Source organism: Falco naumanni, chromosome 1 (assembly GCF_017639655.2).
Source record: "Falco naumanni isolate bFalNau1 chromosome 1, bFalNau1.pat, whole genome shotgun sequence".
Lineage (NCBI taxonomy): Eukaryota > Metazoa > Chordata > Aves > Falconiformes > Falconidae > Falco > Falco naumanni.
In genome coordinates, this window is record NC_054054.1 from 29,379,892 (window position 1) to 29,401,759 (window position 21,868).

At 35.3% G+C, this 21,868-nt stretch overlaps 1 protein-coding gene across 1 annotated transcript in view; it reads left to right on the plus strand.

Annotated features, from left to right (window-relative positions):
• The first annotated feature begins 1,079 nt into the window (after window positions 1-1,079).
• Window positions 1,080-21,868, plus strand: part of LOC121082667 — a 39,342-nt gene continuing 18,553 nt past the window's right edge. The window contains exon 1 of the mRNA XM_040582336.1: window positions 1,080-1,453. Coding sequence (XP_040438270.1) covers window positions 1,080-1,453 — 374 coding nt within the window. The remainder of the gene's footprint in view (window positions 1,454-21,868) is intronic.

Consider the following 21,868-nt stretch of genomic DNA (forward strand, 5'->3'; position numbering starts at 1 on the left):
GGAGAGCCCGTGCGAAAGAAACGATAACACATTGGCAGACAGCTATGATGTGGCTAGGAAAACCAGGTAACATCAAAACGGACAACGGACCGAGTTTTGTGGCCCAATCTGTAAAAGAATGGGCAAATCGTGGAATATCACTATCACGCATGGTATTCCCTATAACACAACAGGTCAGGCGATTGTAGAGCGTGTTCACCGTACATTGAAAGAATCTTTAAGTTGCATCATAGAAAAGAAAACACATGTCCCTTTAGATCAACAAGATATCATCTTAATGAAAGCACTGTATCTCTGGAATCAATTTAATAGGCATGGCACAGATTGTACGCCCATGAGAAAACACTAAAATCTTCCCATAACTGACGTAAAAGCAAAAGTGTTAGTACGTTTTCCGGGAACAGATACATGGTTACCTGTATGGTCACTTGTAGTTTTTGGTCAGGGATACGCAGCTGTATCCCATCCTGATGAACCAGAGGTTAGGTGGGTCCCTGCAAAATGTATCAAACCTGACCTTAACCATGATAATAATGCATGATTTTAGATTCTTTTACAGGGAAAAGGAGGGATCCAAAGTTTTTAGCACTGCTACTGGTTTTGGTGTCCTTGGTCAACGGTGATTGCCCATACAACTGGACACTGATACAACTTCAAGAATCGCAAATACTACAATCTATAGTGACTCCGGGTGCTCCCTCCTTCAAATCAGTCTCTCAGCTGATGGGCCCAGATCTACCAGACGGTTGGCAAGCCCCAAATTGTGCTAGTAACAGTAGCAGATGGGACACTGGGGATAGAAATACATACTGGGGCCAAGTTCAAATCCCAGTAGGAGTTATTATAATTCCCCTGGTTATTTTTATTGTGCCTAATGGGGCTGCAAAAGTATTGCCACAGCGTGGACCCCGAGTCAACCTGATAGATTTCTTACAGTAACGTGGGGTCCCTTTGGCTGTAAGACCCCTTCTAAAACTGATGGTAGGACGGCGTGGCACCGTGGGACTTTTAGGTACCCCTGGATAAACGTCACTAACCTGTCTGATCCAGCTTGGTTTATTAGCAAAACTTGGGGAGTAATGCTTTGGACATCAGGTACTGATAGGGGCATCCTTGTTAAGATCGTAAAAGAACCCCCATGGTACACCCCTCCACCTCAACCCCTAGGCCCCAACGTAGTAATCTCAGGGCTTCTACCCCCACAGACCCGTGCCCCTGACACAACTCCCAAAGTGCTTAAAGGTACAATTTGTGTCGCTCAGAACACTCATACCGAAAGCCCTGACCCTTATCCCCTTTGGTCCGTGATGCAGATGATGTATTTCACCTTGAATGAATCTAATCTGAACCTCACTAACCCCTGTTGGCTCTGTTATGACATCAAACCCCCGTTTTATGAAGGTATTGCTTGGAATGGCACCTATAATTTCTCTACGGCGGATAACCTTGGTTCGTAAGTGGGAGAAGTCTAATATCGACCTCATGATGTCTGCGATCTGGGAGGGGGAACCAGTTTGGGCCGGGTGAAAAGGAGCTGGGTCTCGTTGTGTGCTTATAACATCTCACCAGTCCTTTAGTGGAAATGTCAAATGGGTTATTCCCAGAGAAGGAGGGTGGTGGATTTGTTCCAGGAAGGGCCTTGCACCGTGTGTATCACTTGAACCTTTTAATAACATCACTGATTTTTGTATCCAAGTCTAAGTTATGCCAAGGATTCTGTATCATCCCTCGGAGGACATATATGCACACTGGGAAAAACAACCATCACCTGTCCAGGTCAAGAGGGAGCCGATAACGGCCGTAACGGTTGCAACCCTCATGGCACTTGGAATCACTGGAATGACGACTGGCGTCACCTCCCTAGTTCAACAGCAGAACGGCTGGACCTCCTTGCGTGCAGCAGTTGATGAGGATTTAGAAAGTCTTGAACGATCTATCTTGGCCCTAGAGAAATCCCTATCCTCGTTATCAGAGGTGGTCCTACAGAATAGGCGGGGCCTAGACCTTCTTTTCTTACAACAAGGAGGCCTCTGTGCAGCCCTGCAGGAAGAGTGCTGCTGTATGTGGACTACACGGGCATAATTAGAGACTCACTAGCGAAATTGCGTGAGGGTTTGTTACAGCGTAAACAAGAATGTGAGGCACAGCAAGCACGGTATGAATCCTGGTTTAACCAATCACCCTGGATAACCACTTTATTATCTAGTCTTGCTGGTCCTCTTCTTATTCTGATGTTGCTTTTAACTTTTGGACCTTGCATTTTTAATAGATTAGTAGCATTTATTAAGTCTCGCTTAGACACAGTAGAGGGATAGTATGTTTTGTTAGCTCACATGACTGACCATCGTCACCAATACACTTAATGTTGTATCTTTGTTAGCATGGAAGGGGGGAATTGTAGTAGCATAGGGATGTGGCGATGCGGAAGATCATGTGTTGTGACGGAAACGTAGGAACTAAGTAGAAAACCGCCCACAAAGGGGCTGGCTCTGCTACTACTATATAAGTGCCTGTGTCTTTCAATAAACTGCCATTTTGCCTTCCTCTCTATGAGAGTCTGAGTGCTGATGGTCCCTCAGGTGCTGCGCTGAGGTTTGGACACGTCATGAGCTGCAACAATACATAAGAGAAATTATTGTCTTAGATGGTAGTGCTGTTTCAAAGATTGAAAACTGGAGTAGATGTGATAATGGTAAACTCCAACTTTGAACTGGAGGTAGTTGTATTGAGAAGAGCATGTTAGAGGTTATTTAGCACCTTCTTAATTATCCTTACTGGAGAGTGAGCAATATATTAATATCTTTCAAACATGATAGTAATTGCATTCATAGGCACTAATATGTACAGAAAAAAATAATCTTGCATATAGTTTAGACAATTATCAGCAGAATATAACATGAAAAGCTACAGCCAATGAAAATGATCCAGTATAAGCTTTTATGGAGAGAGAAAATGTAAAACTAGATGATTGTTTTCATGACCTAAGTGTAATATAATATAAACTCACTTATTTGCAGTCCTAAGCAGCTTTTTATGCATTAATCCCGGTAGCCTCACCACACTTCTGAGTGATGCATGATTTTCTAAATACAGAGCATTTTCTAGTTGATGTAGCAGGAAATCATACAGGTTAGACTTCATACCTTACCTACAGTCTTCTAGAAAATTTATCTTTTAACAGAATAATCTAAGAAAACAACCATGTTTACAAATATCACCTGTGCATTAGTCACAAAGTCTTCCCACATAGATTCTCCTCTGCCCCAGCTTATACGAATTATGACCCTGGTCATAGGAGGTTGAATATTTCTACCCACAATAACTGAGTAAAAGCTAAGCAAACTTTCATTCAGATGCTTTCATTACTCTTTTCTAGCTCAGTTTCTTGTCTCAGTTAAGTTATTCAGCTGAACTTTCTGAAAGCACAGAACTCAATGTTTTTTCATATACAGAACTCCTCCATGTTTACTTTCTATTGCACAGTTTTAACTCTTTATACCAAAATAAGAATGTTTAGAACTAGGGTTGGTGGTTGTTTTTTTTTTTTTGTGGTGGGTTTTTGGGGGGTTTGTTTGTTTGTTTTGGGTTTGTTTGTTTGTTTGTTTGTTTTTTAATGAATTATTTTTATGAATGCAAAAAATCATAAAATTGAAAGCTCTGTGCTACATCTGTAATCATTGTAATCAATGACAATTTTACTGACAGCTCAAATGAGTAATGCAGAAGTTTGGGTGATGCATATTTTTATTTTTATATAAAATATAACATCCAAACCCAGTCCTAATAACAACATGAGCTCAAGCCAGATGTACAGATTAGTAGTCTTTAATATTGTGCTTTGAATCGTGATCTCTGATAGTTATCTATGATGATGACCATAAATACAGTTAATTTTTTCTTATTCTCAGATTATTTGGATTTACACAGATATGTTGACCTGGATCTATTCAAAAGACTTAAGATAATAGATTCAGCATCTGAATTTTAGAAAATAATAACAATAAAGCCATATTTACTGGACCATTTAGACAAAGATTCAATTTCTATTGTTTTGTAAGAGGATCTCACTTTCTTTATTTTTTCTCCACCCACAAAAAGATGAACATATTTTTAAATATACTTGTTTATTTATCCCCTTTTAAATTTATTTTATAGTCTTAAGGCAGAAAGAATGGTTTATTGCTGGAGTTTTTCCTATAAAATCACATAAATAAAGGAATCAGAATAATATAGAGGAAAATGACACTTGAACAGGTGACTGTTATCTAGACAAGTTATAAGGTCCTCCATTCAACCTTCAGGGAAGGGTCTGACTGTCCTGAGGTATTCTTGTCTCTGTCAAAAAGCATGCAAAAGACTTTCTGGTAGACTATATTTCAAGAATGAACAAAAAATACAAGCTTGCCAATTTCCTTTTTGTATTGTACTGGGTATAGTTTTCACCTAGAATGAGATCATGACATAGCAGTCTCTTCAAAATACTACTTTATATTTCTGAAACTGTTGAAATTCCCTATAGGCTCAGTTGTACAATTTTTGTCTGTTTTCCTTTGTCTTGTTCTTTATTGTGAGCCTAGTAGTATATTCAGCTTTTTGATAAAAGGAAGCTAGCAGACAACTGTTACTGAGCTTGGGTATTTTCACTCAGTTGTTTGCTGAAAAAGAACATTTTGCTATACCTCTATTTGGCAGTCATTTACTGAGCAGTTTCCTAACTCCATAATTTGAGTTCATAGGAAATTGCATCCCTTTCCACTTGCTGCCCCTTTTCAAGGTCAAGGTTTCAGAAGACTGTGTTGCTAAGAAACTGCAGGGATAGTACACAGAAAACTATAAATAAGAAATAAGCTATTTCATTTCTAAAATAGAAAAATACTGCTTTCCTTTTTATTACCATTTGCCCTCCCATTCATGTTGTGTCTCTTTCTATACACTGTGTATGCTATACTGTCACGGTCCACTCAGTGGGCTCGTGATGGTTCGTTAACTATGATCTTGAAGTGCAAAAATCAAGGCGACCACGCCAAGGGGTTATGCTTCAATTAAACAGCACAATTTTATTGTTTGCCCGTAAAGCGGCGTGCGATAGGTAGAAAGACAGAAAGTGAATAAAAGGTAAAGTGAAAAGAAAAGGATAGAGGATTATAGCTACCAACACGGGTCCAAGGCGTCCCTATGGTCCCAGGTCCAGGCAGCATCCCGCCGGTCCTTCCAATCGTCGTGATCCTTGGTGGCGAAGATCTCCAAAATTCAGTTGCTAAGAAGGCATCTTTTTATGCCAAGCAACAACCTTGCTCCTCCTCTGGTCTATGGACTGCCGCCAGTCTCCGCCCTCTTGAGCAGGGTTATCTTGCCCCAGAGGCGGGTAGCTTCAGACCAGGAGGCATGTTCTTGTATTGTTTTCTGATTCGTTGTTATGATCACGGTTGTGATCCATCTTCTGGACAGCTGTTATGCGGCCTTATTCAATCCCAGGTGGCAGGGAACTGCATAGTACTCCTCGTACCGTGCAGTTCTCCTTCCCAGGGTGTAGTTGTTCCTTTCAGTTCCAGGTGGCAGGGAGCGGCATAGTACTCGTACCGTGCAGTTCCCTTTCCCAGGGTCTTGCTGTCTTGGTGTCCATGAGGACCACATTCCATCTCCAGGTGTCAGTTGGCAATGTTGAGACAATATTGTTCTCTTTAGACCGACTCTTACATATACATGGTATAGTTCTGTAGTTTCTTGACTTGGGACATAGTATTCCAGCAAAGAAAGCATCTAACTGATGTTTGCAAACTATTGTGTTCATACAAATTAATTTCTGACATGTCTGTATTCCAGGTATTAGTAAGCCTTTAATAACTGCTTCCATGCTAATCCTTGTTTTCAGTGATTTGTAATCACATCCCTTGATACGCTTTGATAATTTTTCTCAGTTTGATGCTACTTGAAGTTAGATATCTTTGATAAAGCTTTTATTAGGAAAAATATTTTGCCATTTAGATTTTGTGTAGAACATCACTTTAAACTTTCCAAAACATAAATGATTTATAGATAATGTAGTAAGCTTAAATTCTAACAAGGAACTGACCACTACTGAGGAGAGATCTGTTTTCTGTGAAGAAATCAATATTTGTTTTCAGTTATGCATCTTTGAAGTTAGGTAACTGATTTCTTTTTTCTTATTGCTTGTAGAAAATGGACATTAGCAAGGATGCATCACAAATCTTTGTACTTGAACTCTGTAACATAATTGCTTGAAGTCCAGCCAGGAGTGTTTGAAGACTCCTAATCATCTGCTTCTTTTGTCAGAAAAGTCATCAAGTAACCCTGGCACAATCTGCACGTATAACGCCAGGGTGGTGTGTGTATTGACATGTGTGTCGTGGAAATAGACTGTGAATATAATTTCTATGCAGAGTATATAGTTAATACTTTATATATGTTATATATAACAGCATGGAATATTAATATACATAGGCAATATGTGTGAGGGTAAAGATGAATACTGACACATTTACCTGGAAGATACAAGTTTAATAACAGGCTCTGCAATTGTATTCTACTTGGGTTAGAACGGGATGCTCCACCTCTATTCACACATAGTTTATTTGCTTGTTTTGCCCCCATGTTAGAAGCCAAAACCTTAGGTAATATAAGTGTTCTGCTAAGCTAAAGACATTTCACCAAGGTAGACTACCTAGATCAAGTCCAAATTTGGTAAACAATTTATCTTAAAAATCAAATAAAACAAATGAGTAAAAAAATCCTCACAGTAGCATTTTCCCTTTTCTCCAGGTGACTGCACATGGTATCACTCTTGTAGATACTGTTATGACTCCTGCTTCCCAGTGGTATCATCTACATTCTTCTCTGGAGCCTTCAACATGAAAAGGACATGGATCTGTTGGAATGTGTCCAGAGGAAGGTCACGAAGATGGTCAGATGTCTGGAGCTCTTCTCCTATGGAGACAGGCTGAAAACATTGGGAGTGTTCAGCCTGGAGAAGAGAAGGCTCCAGGGAGACCTTACAGCAGCATCCAGTGTACCTAAGAAAGATAAGGGCAGACTTCTTAGTAGGATAGCAGTAGGAGCAGGGGTAATAGGTTTAAAATAAAAGATGATTGATTTACATTAGCTATTAGGAAGAAATTCTTTACTGTGAGGGTGATGAGACAGTGGAGGATGTTGCCCAGAGAAGCTGTGGATGCCCCATCCCTGGAAGTGTTCAAGGCCAGGCTGAATGGGGCTTTAAGCAACCTGGTCTAGTGGAAGGTGTCCCTGCCCATGGCAAGGGGTTGGAATTAGATGATCTTTAAGGTTCCTTCCAACTCAAACCATTTTATGATTTAATGATTTGAAATTTGTTTTTCTTTTCAATATGTTACTTATAGTGAACTATGACCTCTAAAGGCTCAATTTCAAAAAGAATACATTTGCTCCAAAAACAGACTACTTACTATTGCTGAACACTAAATTGTAGGTATGAATACAGCATTTAACTTTCAATAGCCTAATTTGAAAGTGCAGCAATAAATCATTCAATTTTTAGAGAAACTTAACTCATCCAGGCACAAAAATTAAAATTGAAGCTGGTGGCCCTAAGTTCCTTGCCTTTTCTCTTTACACCTATGCCTTTTTTCCCCAACTTCTTTGTTTTGTTTTTAATTATTAATTTAATTTAAAGAAGTTTTTCAAATACATAATTAGTTTATGTGGAATGACATACCTATCACCAAACATTAAAAACTGCCCACTGAAATCCCCAGTTAATATCTATCATAACTTAAAAAGGAGTTTAAAGCAGCCTACTAATTTGTTGAAAACCTAAACACATATCAAAGCAGCAAAGCAGCTTATACTGTAAGTATATTAATTAAATGAAATAGAAAATTATCTAATTACCAGTCTTATTCATCCTAACTTTTTAACACTGTCTGTTTGGGTGCAGCAGGCATCCAGTGTAGCGTTTCTAAATCACTTCTTCTATTGGCTCCATCCCATAAATACTTACAGGCTATCTATTATATGTAGCCAATGTACAAATTTCCTTTAGATTTGTAATCTACATCATATTTATGTTTGTAATGTCCTCTCATCAATAAAATTACAGGCACATAATTTTGAATTAATTTACTGATGGAATGGCAAGCATAAAAAAGTGTAATCACGTGCACTCTCAGTTAATATGATCCTTCAGTAAGACCTATATTATCCATTAGCATCAGCATCTCATTACCTAATATAATTGAATCTCCGTTAGTTTGTAAAAGTAGGGGTATCAGCGTTCTAGACATAATAACTCTGTACTATGTTCAAAACACATGAGATCATGTTTTCATTTTTTAAAGAAGAAGCAAAAGTCTTTTTTGACTTTTTAGTTCTAAGCATGCCTTAGGCTGGGAAACCAAATAATAAGAAGAAATAAGACAGAATGTGAACTCAGTTTTCCAGCACTTATTGACTTTTTCAAAAGGCATCAGAGAAAGAAAAGAAATCCTAAGGCAATTTTTTTCTCCTAAAACATTTCTCACACTCATGTTAAAATGTCTGCATAATTTAAGAAAATCAAAAAAGATGTTGACTTTTATAATTTTATTCATCATCATAATCAGATAGTGTGAAGAAAAAACATAACTACAGAACCTCTAATTTGTTAAATAACTGGGAACTCAAAAATACTGATGTGTGGTGTTATACATGTAAGGAGAGTGACAGTTGTTACAAGAAAAGGTGTATTTCTCTGAAGAAAGCAATATATTTCCTCTATTGTTTCTGTCTGTGAAGAAAATTATTTTGGTTTATTCTGGGTATTTTGATTGCATGCAGTAGAGTATGGTACACAGATCCCTCGGAGTCCCTGCTGAACTGACAACACAGTACAAGTGGCCTTACCAACTTAGATACAGGTATAACACTTCCCATATGTACAGCATAGAACTTCTGCTAATAATTATCTACTACAGAGTAGCTGCATTTGGGTTTGGGTTGTTCCCACCTCCCCACCCCCCCACCCCCCCCCCACCCCCCCCCACCCCCCCACCCCTCGCCCTTGCCTTTGGCAACACGGCTAAGTGAATAATGGACAAAACTTTGTTTGCAGAGCCTTTTATCACAGTGCTGAGGATTTTTTTACAACTGAGACATGTTTTATTATCTCTTAGGAAATATTGCTATTGGCCAGTCTGTATTTCTATTATTTGAATACCATCCTAAATAATACTTCCTGGCACATACACCTTTCTATCTGAGAAACAAGTTAATTAGCAGGTTTGATGTCAACATGGGAGGGAAGAATGAGAAAAAAGGTCTCCTTTGAATATAACCTTGCTCAGTTATGCCTGAGCAGATGGTATCGTCACCTTTTTATAGCGAACTTTCAAAAACTTTTTAGTAAACTTTCTAAAAATTTCTGTGCACATGGTACTACCAAAATTAGTTTGGTCACTTGCAACAAAGCAATTCACAGCTTTGAATAAATAATTCCACAGAAATTTCTCAAAAGGATAAAACTCCACCACCTACCCCCTCTGGACCCCAGAAGAAAAAAAAAAAAAATATATATATATACCGAAACACCCAAACTCGAACTGAAACAAAACCAACTTTTATGCTCCCTCAAAAAAGCCCTTTTAAAGACTATTTTTATCAAATCTCTTTTAAGGAGAGTTTAGAAGAGGAAACTGACTCACTAAAGAGACATCAGAATCTGCTTTTCAGACTGTCCATTCTATAAAACATTATCCATTATTCTGCAACTGAGTTTCAGCTTAATTTATGCCTGTCATGGAGAAAGCTTCCTGATGTAAGGTCTGGCTGTGTGTAGGGCTGTGCAGGGGGATCAAGCTGTGCTACTGTTTAGGATCCCTGCCAAACAAGTGACATTTCCCAAGAACATAAGCAGAATTTTAAGAAGTTGTCTTTGTCCTTCTTAAACAGCAGGGCTAAAGGGGACTTAAGGAGAAGAAGAAGAAAACAGAAAAAAGACTTAACCTTATAGGGGTATGTGGATGGTAAGAAGGAAAATAGCAGATATCCTGAACAGAGAACAATGTTCCCTTTAAGAATAAACTATGGAAATTAATAGTTTGTCCTTTTTAAATGGGTTAATTCCCTATTGTAAAGTGTAAGGTAATTAGAATATTTTTGAAAACAAGTATTTAAATATTTAGCAGTACTATTAAAACTGATGAAAAGAGCAAGACTAGATTTAGAGTTTGCCTTACCTACGGCATGGAAGCAAGGTCCAGTGACTCACCAGGGAGAACAGCAACAAGGATGACACCACAATAAAAGACTTAAAACTGACCTGTAACTTACCTTTTGAATATTCATTGCATAATTTCAGTTTCAGTATTCATCTTTTTCTATTAAAGAGCTGAAATAAAGGTTTTATTTCACTATAATAAAGTGTTTAGGTTGAGACAGGCATTAATTGATTCCTTTGTATTCTGGGGTTTGAAGCTGGTATAGTTAAGTAGCACCTAAGAAGGGACAGGACCTTCACGCTCCAGGGCATGAGCTAATCTTTGACAGGAAAAATATTAATAAAAAAAACTAAACCAGGAAAGGAACTACCTATAAGGGATTATTCCAAATTTTCTGACTTTAGCAGTTTATAGAGGATTCCTCACCTCGTGATAGCCTCTCTGGTTTACTGTACAGAAAGACAAAATTTATCATTACCTTATCTATCCTCACATTTTGTACAGTGCAGAATAGCACCATTGTGCTTCAATCCTGCATGAAACTTAAGGAATAAAGCATTACAATTTCTAGAAGTCTAAACTATGTGCCACTGCAAAAAATGGAAGAACAAAATGTTAAAAATGAAAACTTCCATTAGAAATGGTGAAGGAAATATTAATTCCATTCCAGAATGAATAGATTACTCCTCTCCTCAACTTTGAAAGAAAATTACAGAAGATAATTGAAAGTGTAAGAATAACCAAGACATTTCATCTCAAAACTTTCCAAATGCGATTAAAACCTGAGTTTCTGGGTTCTGACCATTCCATTTTGGTTCCCACATTTTTTGAGACACATTTAGCATTGCTGCTGGAACAATTTCTTTTATGAGACAGTACTGAAAGCTGACATAAGAGAGGAACCTGGAGAGCAGTCTGGAGCACTATCTAGAGTCTAAGGTCTTTTAGGGTCTTTAAAATGGAGCTGAGAGCCGCTGTCAGATGAGTCTCTGGATCAGCAGAAGATTTGGCTTCTGTCTCCAAAGCATGGAACTCATTCTCTGTTTCTCAAGCTGTAGTTCTCATGAATTCTAGATTGTCCTTCAACTAACCTCTTCTGGTTTATATGAAAATTAGAATCCCTGTCCCAAAACAGGGACCTGAGCCTGAGTTGAAGTCAGGACTTTTAATTTAATAGCTTGGAAGATTGGTCTTGTAGTAGAAAGAAGACTTTCACATTATTCAGTGTCTCATCATGATATGCGTTTATCTACCACCTGCACATCTTTTTAAATGGCACTTTCTGAGCTGAAGATGAGAAGCATTCTGTTATGCTTAGAAAGTATTGATCTGCATGCAGACCTGCACTCCTTGCCTGTTCTGGGCAGATACTGGGCTCAGTCTCCCACATCTTGCTGGGTGTGAAGTCCAAATCCTACCCAGAAGGAAACAGTCAGCACATGGATCACCTCCACTAAGCTGAGGGTGCTACAGTCTTTCATACCGAACCTCAACCACAGGAGCAGGCTGGGCAGACAAACAACAGCACAATTCTGAGCATGGATCTTTCTGCAGAAAGACAAGCTCTACATGATAAAGAAAGAGGGATCTTTCTTCAGTAAGAAAGCTCTCAGAAAAAAAAACCACACAAAACAAAATAATAAAAATATCTCTGTGTTTAGGTAGGAAAAGAAGTTAAACCTATTAATGGTATCAAGATACTGAAATGTTGTAATTACATAATATTTTCAGAGATCTGTTTTTTTATGTTGTTCTATTTAACATCAGTACAGAATATTTAACATGCCAGGTATAAATATTTCTAGTATTTGAGATTAAAGTCTTCTATAAGTAAATGTTCTTTTAATTAAAGCTTATGGAAAGTAGACACAGGTAAGAACATGTAAGTAACCCTAAAAATACAGAGATCCTATTTCAGGCCAGCTGAAATAAGACAGAGCCCAGCTCTAAATAGTTTTGGGGTTTAGTGACAGTTTATAGTTATGAGTCCTGCAAGCTTAGTTACCTGGACTCTTTCATAATCCCTCAGAGGGTGTAAGTACAAGTAAAGTAATCAAGACAAGGAAAACAATTACAGTTATGATGTATGGAAAATACTCAGCTCCCAAAAATGTGAACAAAAATCATTCCTGTTATTATCTATTTTATCTCCATGTGTATTTGTGTAAGTTTTCTAACAGAACTCAGGTTAAGGAACACTACTGATTATGAAACACCTTTTATGTGAGGCTTTTCTAGATAAGTCAAAACCAGGGCTAAAATTTTAAATGAATCATATTTTCTTCTATAATTTATAATCAAGTAGATTGTAAATGGAAAAAAAATATCAGTAGCTTATTCAATATTAATTAAGAAGGAATTAAAGGTTTTTTAAGTAGACAATGTGAGAAATTTTCACTTAGTCCTATAAAGCAAACAAAATAGATTTTACAGATCTGTATTAAAACAGATAATTTCATCTATATTTATATGTTAATGTCAGATTATTAAGGGCCTCTCTAGCTCTTCCTGTTTCCTCCTTTTCTGAGCACTCTTTCTACTGTGGGGCAGAAGAGCTTCTGCTACTTTGAAGCACAACAGTATTTCCCTGTCAAATAATTGAGGAATATGAACAACCAAAATATATAATTCTTATAAAGTAGTAAACTTTGGTAAATTTCCTGTCACTGTGCCTTGATGATTTGAGGCTACAGAAGCAGTTCTGTACAGAAGGGTTGTTTCTTTGAGGGCACTGTAGTGAATTCTTTGTTCCTTATCTCCTTACTTCTTTAAATAGATAAAACAAGATGAAAGTATTTGAAAGAACATCCATTGAAATGACTGAGTAGAGAATGTTGCTGCTTGCTTCACTGAGAACAGTTTACAATTTTCTCTTTCCATGGCATCACTAGATGTGTAGGACAACCTTTCTGGGTGCTCTGGATGGATTTTTGCTGCATGGATTTAATTAGTTGTTATCAACCATTCATTGGTTCAACACTTTCATGCATGATAGCAGGACATCTTCAGTTCATGAATTTTAATAGTTCTAATAAATATGCAATGAAGTGACAGCAGTCTATTTTACTGTGGATCAAAGACTCAGACTATCCCTCAAGTTCAGGTTTAATTCTTAAGTTATTTGTCTTTCTGAGATGTTTCTCTTCATAAAAGAAACACAAAGAAGGTATTTTTTACTTAGATACCACTTATTATTTTGAACACATCCCTGAATGTTTAGTTTTCACTTAAAAAACCATCAGTTTCAGGCAATCTTTAAAGTTACCTCTTTTCTCTTTTCTTTTCTCTTTTCTTTTCTTTTCTTTATTCTTTTCTTTTCTTTTCTTTTCTTTTCTTTTCTCTTTTCTTTTCTCTTTTCTTTTCTTTTCTTTTCTCTTTTCTTTTCTCTTTTCTTTTCTTTTCTTTTCTCTTTTCTTTTCTATTTTCTTTTCTTTTCTTTTCTCTTTTCTTTTCTCTTTTCTTTTCTTTTCTTTTCTCTTTTCTTTTCTTTTCTCTTTTCTTTTCTCTTTTCTTTTCTTTTCTTTTCTCTTTTCTTTTCTCTTTTCTTTTCTTTTCTTTTCTCTTTTCTTTTCTCTTTTCTTTTCTTTTCTTTTCTTTTCTCTTTTCTTTTCTCTTTTCTTTTCTTTTCTTTTCTTTTCTCTTTTCTTTTCTCTTTTCTTTTCTTTTCTTTTCTTTTCTCTTTTCTTTTCTTTTCTTTTCTTTTCTCTTTTCTTTTCTCTTTTCTTTTCTTTTCTTTTCTTTTCTTTTCTCTTTTCTTTTCTCTTTTCTTTTCTTTTCTTTTCTTTTCTTTTCTCTTTTCTTTTCTTTTCTTTTCTTTTCTTTTCTCTTTTCTTTTCTCTTTTCTTTTCTTCTCTTTTCTTTTCTCTTTTCTTTTCTTCTCTTTTCTTTTCTCTTTTCTTTTCTCTTTTCTTTTCTTTTCTTTTCTTTTCTTTTCTTTTCTTTTCTCTTTTCTTTTATCTTTTCTTTTCTTTTCTTTTCTCTTTTCTTTTCTCTTTTCTTTTCTTTTCTTTTCTCTTTTCTTTTCTCTTTTCTTTTCTTTTCTCTTTTCTTTTCTCTTTTCTTTTCTTTTCTTTTCTCTTTTCTTTTCTCTTTTCTTTTCTTTTCTTTTCTTTTCTCTTTTCTTTTCTCTTCTTTTCTTTTCTTTTCTTTTCTTTTCTTTTCTTTTCTTTTCTTTTCTTTTCTTTTCTTTTCTTTTCTTTTCTTTTCTTTTCTTTTCTTTTCTTTTCTTTTCTTTTCTTTTCTTTTCTTTTCTTTTCTTTTCTTTTCTTTTCTTTTCTCTTTTCTTTTCTCTTTCCTTTCCTTTCCTTTCCTTTCCTTTCCTTTCCTTTCCTTTCCTTTCCTTTCCTTTCCTTTCCTTTCCTTTCCTTTCCTTTCCTTTCCTTTCCTTTCCTTTCCTTTCCTTTCCTTTCCTTTCCTTTCCTTTCCTTTCCTTTCCTTTCCTTTCCTTTCCTTTCCTTTCCTTTCCTTTCCCTTTCCTTTCCTTTCCCTTTCCTTTCCCTTTCCTTTCCTTTCCTTTCCTTTCCTTTCCTTTCCTTTCCTTTCCTTTCCTTTCCTTTCCTTTCCTTTCCTTTCCTTTCCTTTCCTTTCCTTTCCTTTCCTTTCCTTTCCTTTCCTTTCCTTTCCTTTCCTTTCCTTTCCTTTCCTTTCCTTTCCTTTCCTTTCCTTTCCTTTCCTTTCCTTTCCTTTCCTTTCCTTTCCTTTCCTTTCCTTTCCTTTCCTTTCCTTTCCTTTCCTTTCCTTTCCTTTCCTTTCCTTTCCTTTCCTTTCCTTTCCTTTCCTTTCCTTTCCTTTCCTTTCCTTTCCTTTCCTTTCCTTTCCTTTCCTTTCCTTTCCTTTCCTTTCCTTTCCTTTCCTTTCCTTTCCTTTCCTTTCCTTTCCTTTCCTTTCCTTTCCTTTCCTTTCCTTTCCTTTCCTTTCCTTTCCTTTCCTTTCCTTTCCTTTCCTTTCCTTTCCTTTTTCCTTTCCTTTCCTTTCCTTTCCTTTCCTTTCCTTTCCTTTCCCTTCCTTTTCAGAAACTTTTTCTAGTACGACTCCAAATAATGAAGCATAATTTTTGCTAGTGTTGTCCAACCACATTGTGAACACTTCTCTCTGGACCACTGTGCATCAGAAGAAATAAAAAGGAAATGGGCAAAATTTTTTTTCAGAAAAAAAAATCCTATTTTGACAAAGGCATCTCTATTCACACCAATAAATGTATGTATATTATAATAAAAAAAATGAAGAAAACTTTAGAGCAGATTTTCAGAAGTCAGCATTTTGGCAGGAAAGAAAAACCACTTTGCCATTAGAAAATCTTCAACACTTTAATTAAGGTGACATACGTTCAGATGATCCCACAAGTGGATCATACATTTTTAGAAGAAAAAAAAAAATCCTAATTAAACAATAACACCAAAACCCTCTCAAAACCAATGGTCTCTAATTACACAATTCCTTTCCATCCCCAGTGCTTGCCTTATAATTGATCCTGTGTATATAACAAGGCAGCCAGAAGTGCTGTGAAATACTGTTCTTAAAAAGATCACGCTGACAGCATAGACTAAATTGTAGATAATGCCTGTAAAAAATGAGTAGTTAAAGTAGTAATACATGTTTTCTCTTGTTCTACTACAGATTTTCAAAGGGGAAAACAGATAGAAAATAACTCTCCTTGACTCTTAGTCTCTCTTCAGATACTCATACAAAGGCCCACAGCTGAATGGACAATATTTTCTGTGGGTTTTTTTTTTGGTTTGGTTTGGTTGAAGGACTGTAGTAGAAAAGATGAAAAAGCCCATGGAATAGATATGGAAATAGTTGAATGTGTATATAAATATGAAACATATAGAAACAATGCAAAACAAAAAACGCAATTAATGAAATATCTAGAGTGCTGCAACACTTGACACCTTGAACAATAAAAATAGCTTTGTAATCAAATTATCTTTGAAGAATGTGTCTTTTAATATTAAGTGACATTGAAAAAAAAAAGTTTAGGCAGCTAAGCAGTTATATTTATGAAACCAGAAATGAGTTCCTGACTCTTCCAGTCTCATTGTAAATTAAAAATATGTTAGAGGCTTTCTATTTTATAACATAGAAATATTTTTATTTTATTTTGAGACCCAGGTTCCAAAACCCACATAAATTTCAAAAAACACAGTTAGCTTTTTTTTTAAAAAAATTGCTGACATTGTAAGTTAATTAGTCACCTTATTTCTTGCCATAAAACCTTTTTTTTGCTTAAGATATTCTTGAATATGTGGACTTTCCTGCTTTTGAAAAGTACACTGCAAATATGTTTCCCATAAAACTTCAAATTTGATGAGAGTTTGAAAAATAACATAGGATGTGTTTTAGCTTTGGATTTTTTTATTACTCTGATGAAAGTGAAAGGGTCTTCTTGAAAGAAAAAGCCTGTTATTGCACTCGAAAAAAGAAACCCACAGACAGTTACAAGACTTCAAACATGTTACTTCATATTGTCTTTCTTAATGTTCAGAAACATATTTAACAAAATTATGGATTTGGTTTTTCATAAAAATTAATGCATGCATTTTTGTAAACTGAGTTGAACTTCAAGATTTACATTTAATAATAATTTAAAAAATGCAGTCTAAGTCTGATATTAGATTTCATCTAGCAGAACAGGGCCAGAAGAAACCACATATTGTATACCTGTATCATCTTCACTTTATTGCACTTTATACTTCATAAGCGATGGACAGCATACAAAATCAGACATAAATCCTATGAGCTTTGTACATTATTTTTCTCATTTGTTACTGTTTCCTCTTTGCAAAAAGTAAGAAGCTTAACAGTGAATTCAAGCAAAGAGAGGAGTAAAACAAAAAGACAATTAAAAAAAGAAAATTGCAAATAGAAAGGACACTATTGAGAGACATACTCGAAAAAGCAGAAGTGACAGTCTTCAGCCATGATATTCTCTTACAAATGTGATAAAAATACAAATTGTTCAGTGCTGATATAGACCCACAAAATAAAAACCAGATTTTACTCAATTAATAAATAAAGCATGCTTTCTAGTTTAATTTTAGGAGTAATCATACCTAATTGTCACTTAGGCATCTTTAATAAGGAATACATTGAGGAATCTGTAAACAACTGAAAATAAATACATCGTTATGTTATTATTCTTACAAACTATGCTGGAAGGGCAAAGTAATTTTTATGCATGGCTAGAATTCAGTCACTCTAATTTAGATGAAACTCCATTTTAAATGCTTGACCTTAGAAGAGAAAGAGTGGTATTTGCTCAGCTAAAAATACTTCCTTTACTTACCTCACAAGGGAATGGAGAGACAATACATTTGTATAATTTATGTTCTTTCCTCTCTATGTTTTCCAAAAGAAAACTTATCAGTAGTATCTTTTGGTAGCTTTCTTCTTCTTTCATTTAAAACATCTGAAAAATAATTGTATATTCCTGATGCTTCCTTTACTTCAGATCAAAATATTTACCCTTTCCCAGGAATGGGAGCCTAATGCAGAAGAATTAAGGACATAAAATCTAACGTTTTCCTATAGTCCCAGAACATAAATTTGGGGCATAATAACCATGAAAAATGTTCTTGCAGCCTTGATATACACCTTAAGTACATATCAAAATACCTGCCATCCCTTCTATTGAAAATGAGTCATGAAGCTGGGCATTTCCCTTCCACAATACCAAAGAATACCTACTTTAGTGAACTTAGCTTAAACCATTCACTGGGAGGCAACCACAACCCTGCATGGTAGGGCATATTTCTGTCTGTTTTGTTGCAGACGTTTTTCCTATTCTTTATCACTAAAAGATGCTTTTTCCATATCTGATTTGCATCAGAATATTTGCTGTCAAACCATTCATACAACCTCCAGGATCAATTCTACTGCCTATTTGGGGCACCTTCAGAGATCTTAAATCACCTCATTGCCCCTCCCACCCTTTTCATTTTTTCTATAACTTTTTCACATTGCTTTCTTTGTATAATTAACTTCTTAGAAGGGCCTGAAGATTCTGTTTCATAAAATTTATTTTGAATTATATTATTGTATTCCTCAATGATCATTACTTTGGATACAATCTTCATAACCATATGTCATTATTGTTAGCCTTCACACAAATGAATTTCCTTTCAACTGTGTCTAAAACTCAGAATGTCCTGTTTGTTTCAGTAGATTCCTCTCTTGCAAAAGTCCAGTAAGTTAAATTAAAATAGAATCTACCCCTACACGCCTAACTTTTTTATCTCTATCAAAGTGAATTTTACTGCCAGAATGATATAGCTGGGTTTCAGTTCTCAGCATAGGACAACTGTGGCAACAATATGCTCTTGGTTTCAAAATAAAACAAGATTGCACAGTTTTCACTGCTACCATATCTGACAGTATCAGGTGTCTTTTAGCATATACTTAAGGCAACACCGTAGACTTTCCTATACTCTCTATCTTCTTTTATCATTTCTTCCTCTTTCTTTTATACTTCTCAGCTAACTCAGCCCGGGGGAGCATATGCCCAATGTATACAAATACCAAGCACTTCCTAGATATAATGGACTTTTCTAAAGGAGATGTATTTTTTCTTTCTTCCTTAGAAATTCTCCAGCATACTTTTTTTGTTTTGTTTTGTTGCATTTTGCTCTTTAATTTTCTGAAGGAGGAAGGGAAGAAGTAGTATTTTCTTTTGAGGATTTTGTGGGTTTGGGGATAAAAAAGAAAAAAAACCACACAACTTTCTTGATACTATATCCACATCAGAATATCCACTTTATGTATTACAGTAACAAAACAAAACCTTTCTAAAGAAAGTATGTTTTGACCCACAAAGTTATCAAAGTACATAGCTGAAGGATTTAATAAACAATAAAAGAATATAAATTACTGCTAAAACTTTGGCTTAAAAGTTTTTCATTGAGCATAACTTATGAAAAAACGAAACAGTATTACTATATGTGAGTAATGGTATAACAGTAAGTTAATACCTAGTAAAAAATAAATGTACTAGTACCATGCTCTCCCTACTCTTCTGGAAATTCATCCTTTTCTTCCTTCCTCCTTTACTCCTTGCTATGAATTTTAACAGAAAAAGTAGAAAAGTTTATTTAATGGATCAAGTAGAAATAAATTATTAGTCCCTGTGCTGTGTTATCTCAGTAGTGTATTTCTACTTTTTTTATTTTGTTTGGTGTTTTTTTTGTTTGTTTGTTTGTTTGGGTTTTTTTCCTTTATACTCAGTCTTCTTTTTTCCTTTATAATCAGTCTTCTTGAATATATCATTTTACACTATGATGAGTTCTCTGAAGCATCTGATTCTGTCGAGTAAGAGAGTAATGGTTCTGGGGGTGGCAGCAAGCAATTTAATCCTTCATGGCAAATCTTGCATTCTTACACTGTTACAAGATAACCTTATCAGAATGAAAAGAAATTCCTTTCTCTCTCTCCTTGCCCAAGATTTTCTGAATTTCACCACAGCAGAAAGATCTGGACATACATGTGAATGCAAGTGTAGGTGGGCATGCTACCTGAGAAGGAAATCCATATCCAGAGTGGAAGGGAATAGGCTGCAGCCCTGCAGCATGGTGGGAGATATCTTGGCATCCTTTGGAATCTCAAGGCAAATAGGCAAATCTTTTTTTTCCTGCTAATTCTGGAGTGGGACATAAGTAACTGGAAAAATCTGAAAAAATGTGCTACTGATTTAGTGTGTTTTGTTTTCCTGGAACTACACTTTTTTCTTTTTTTTTTTTTTTTTTTTTGCTTTTTTTTTCCTTTTTTTTTTCCTTTTGCCTTTCCTTCTGCATTGTCTTTAATTTTTTAATTTGGGACAGCAGTGTCACATTTCATAGATTCTAGTAGTGATTGCAAACTGGAATTGCTCTGGTCACAGACTGCTTGATGTAATTCAGGGAAGAACCAGAAAAGTGAATTCCATGTTACCCAGTTTTAACAGCATAAGTAAGAGTTCTGAGATTACATTTTAATAATATAGTGATAGTGCCTTGCTTTTCCAATGACACCCAAGATACCCAGCTGTAGTGCAGAGCTCCACTATATTTCTTCCTCTATAAATAAGAATATTGCACATAACTTTGAGTGTGGTATTTTAAAAATACCTTTGTCATTGATCAGATCTATTGTGGTTCATTTCAGGTAAAGAGGTAGAAAGAGGAGGAGGAAAAAATTTGAATATCTCATTTAGACTGCATTTTGAAGTACATTTCTATGATCATCTGTATTTTTCTTTTAAAACAACTGACAAAAACTAGCCATGAATTTACTTTCATTTGCTCAAAGGAAACATGTATTCTTATTAACTGTAGGTTATTTAAAGGGAAAGGTAAAGTGATAGGTATTCTCTAAGCCAAACTGTGAGAAATTATTTATCTGGAAATTTTCAGTCCTTTTTTAGAATGAAACATCTACATTTATAAGCCATAATAGGTATTGGTTAGGTGCTGCTAATCTGCATTGAATAAAATCCCTGCTAAATGCAGCCATCATCTCTTTCAGTTTCTTTTCATTTATATTTTTCCTTTCCTTGTTTCCTTCCTTTCTTTCATTATTACCAGAACATTTATGTGCATTGAAAAAGAAACTTTCTTATGATTCAGAAAAAATTACATACTGAAATTCAAATATTCTAGCTCTTAGACTCACTCTCTAGAAGAGAGTAAAAATTTAAGACAAATTTTATCACACTAGATTTTCTTACGTTAATCTAGACAGGTCACAGATTATATGGATTCTTTCCTGAGGTTCCTAAATTGTCTTCTGACTGCAAAATGAGGAATTCAAACTTAGAAGCAGAGGAAAGACCTTTAGATACTAAAGAGCCAAGAATGATAGCAATAAGGCTGTTCGATGAGTTAAGTCCTTTTTTTTTTTTTTTTTTTCTTTTTCTTTTTTCTTTTTTCTTATGACTGTTAGCTTTAAGAAATATTTCTTTCATTTCCATACAAGTAAGCATCAATGCCCCCAGATAACATGGTATTTGAGTATCTCCAAAACATTAATTTAAGAGATTTCTGTGAGTTGCTTTCATGTAACATCTGTAGAAACTGAGAAACATGAGTAGAATAACTGTAGAATGTTGATATTCTGAATGTTAGACCTTTGTCTTATACAGTATATCAGCATCTCTCATGACACTCTATTTAATTCTTTTTAATAAATGAATACATTTAGAATATGGTGTGGAATATTCCATCTTCTCAGAAAGGCAGGGTGTCTGTTGTTCAAAAGGAGAATTTATAGGTACTTCAACGTCAAACTTCAAGTGCCATTAAGAACAGAATTTTCTGAAGTTTCCTTAGCTCTACAGTTCTATTCCCAGTTGTTCTAGCCTTGTAGAAGAAATAAAAAGGGCAAGAAAAGGTTACTTCCTTTCCTATACATTACTTTTATGTATTTAACTTCAAATCATCACTCTGTATATTACAGAATGATTCCATTACTGATTCTAATTTGACTTGGTATTTTGCATTGATGTTAGTTTTGAACAAGATATTCTATTTTAGCCTTACATTTGAATTGGAACATTTTCTTACTCTTTTTTTTTTTTTTTTTAATCCTAAATTTCATACAATCAAATTTTAAGTTGAGGAATGTAAAATTACATCTATACGGGACAACAGGTAAAATCTAAAACCAGGGTTACAAATACAAAAATAAATCATATCTTGTTTACATCAAGT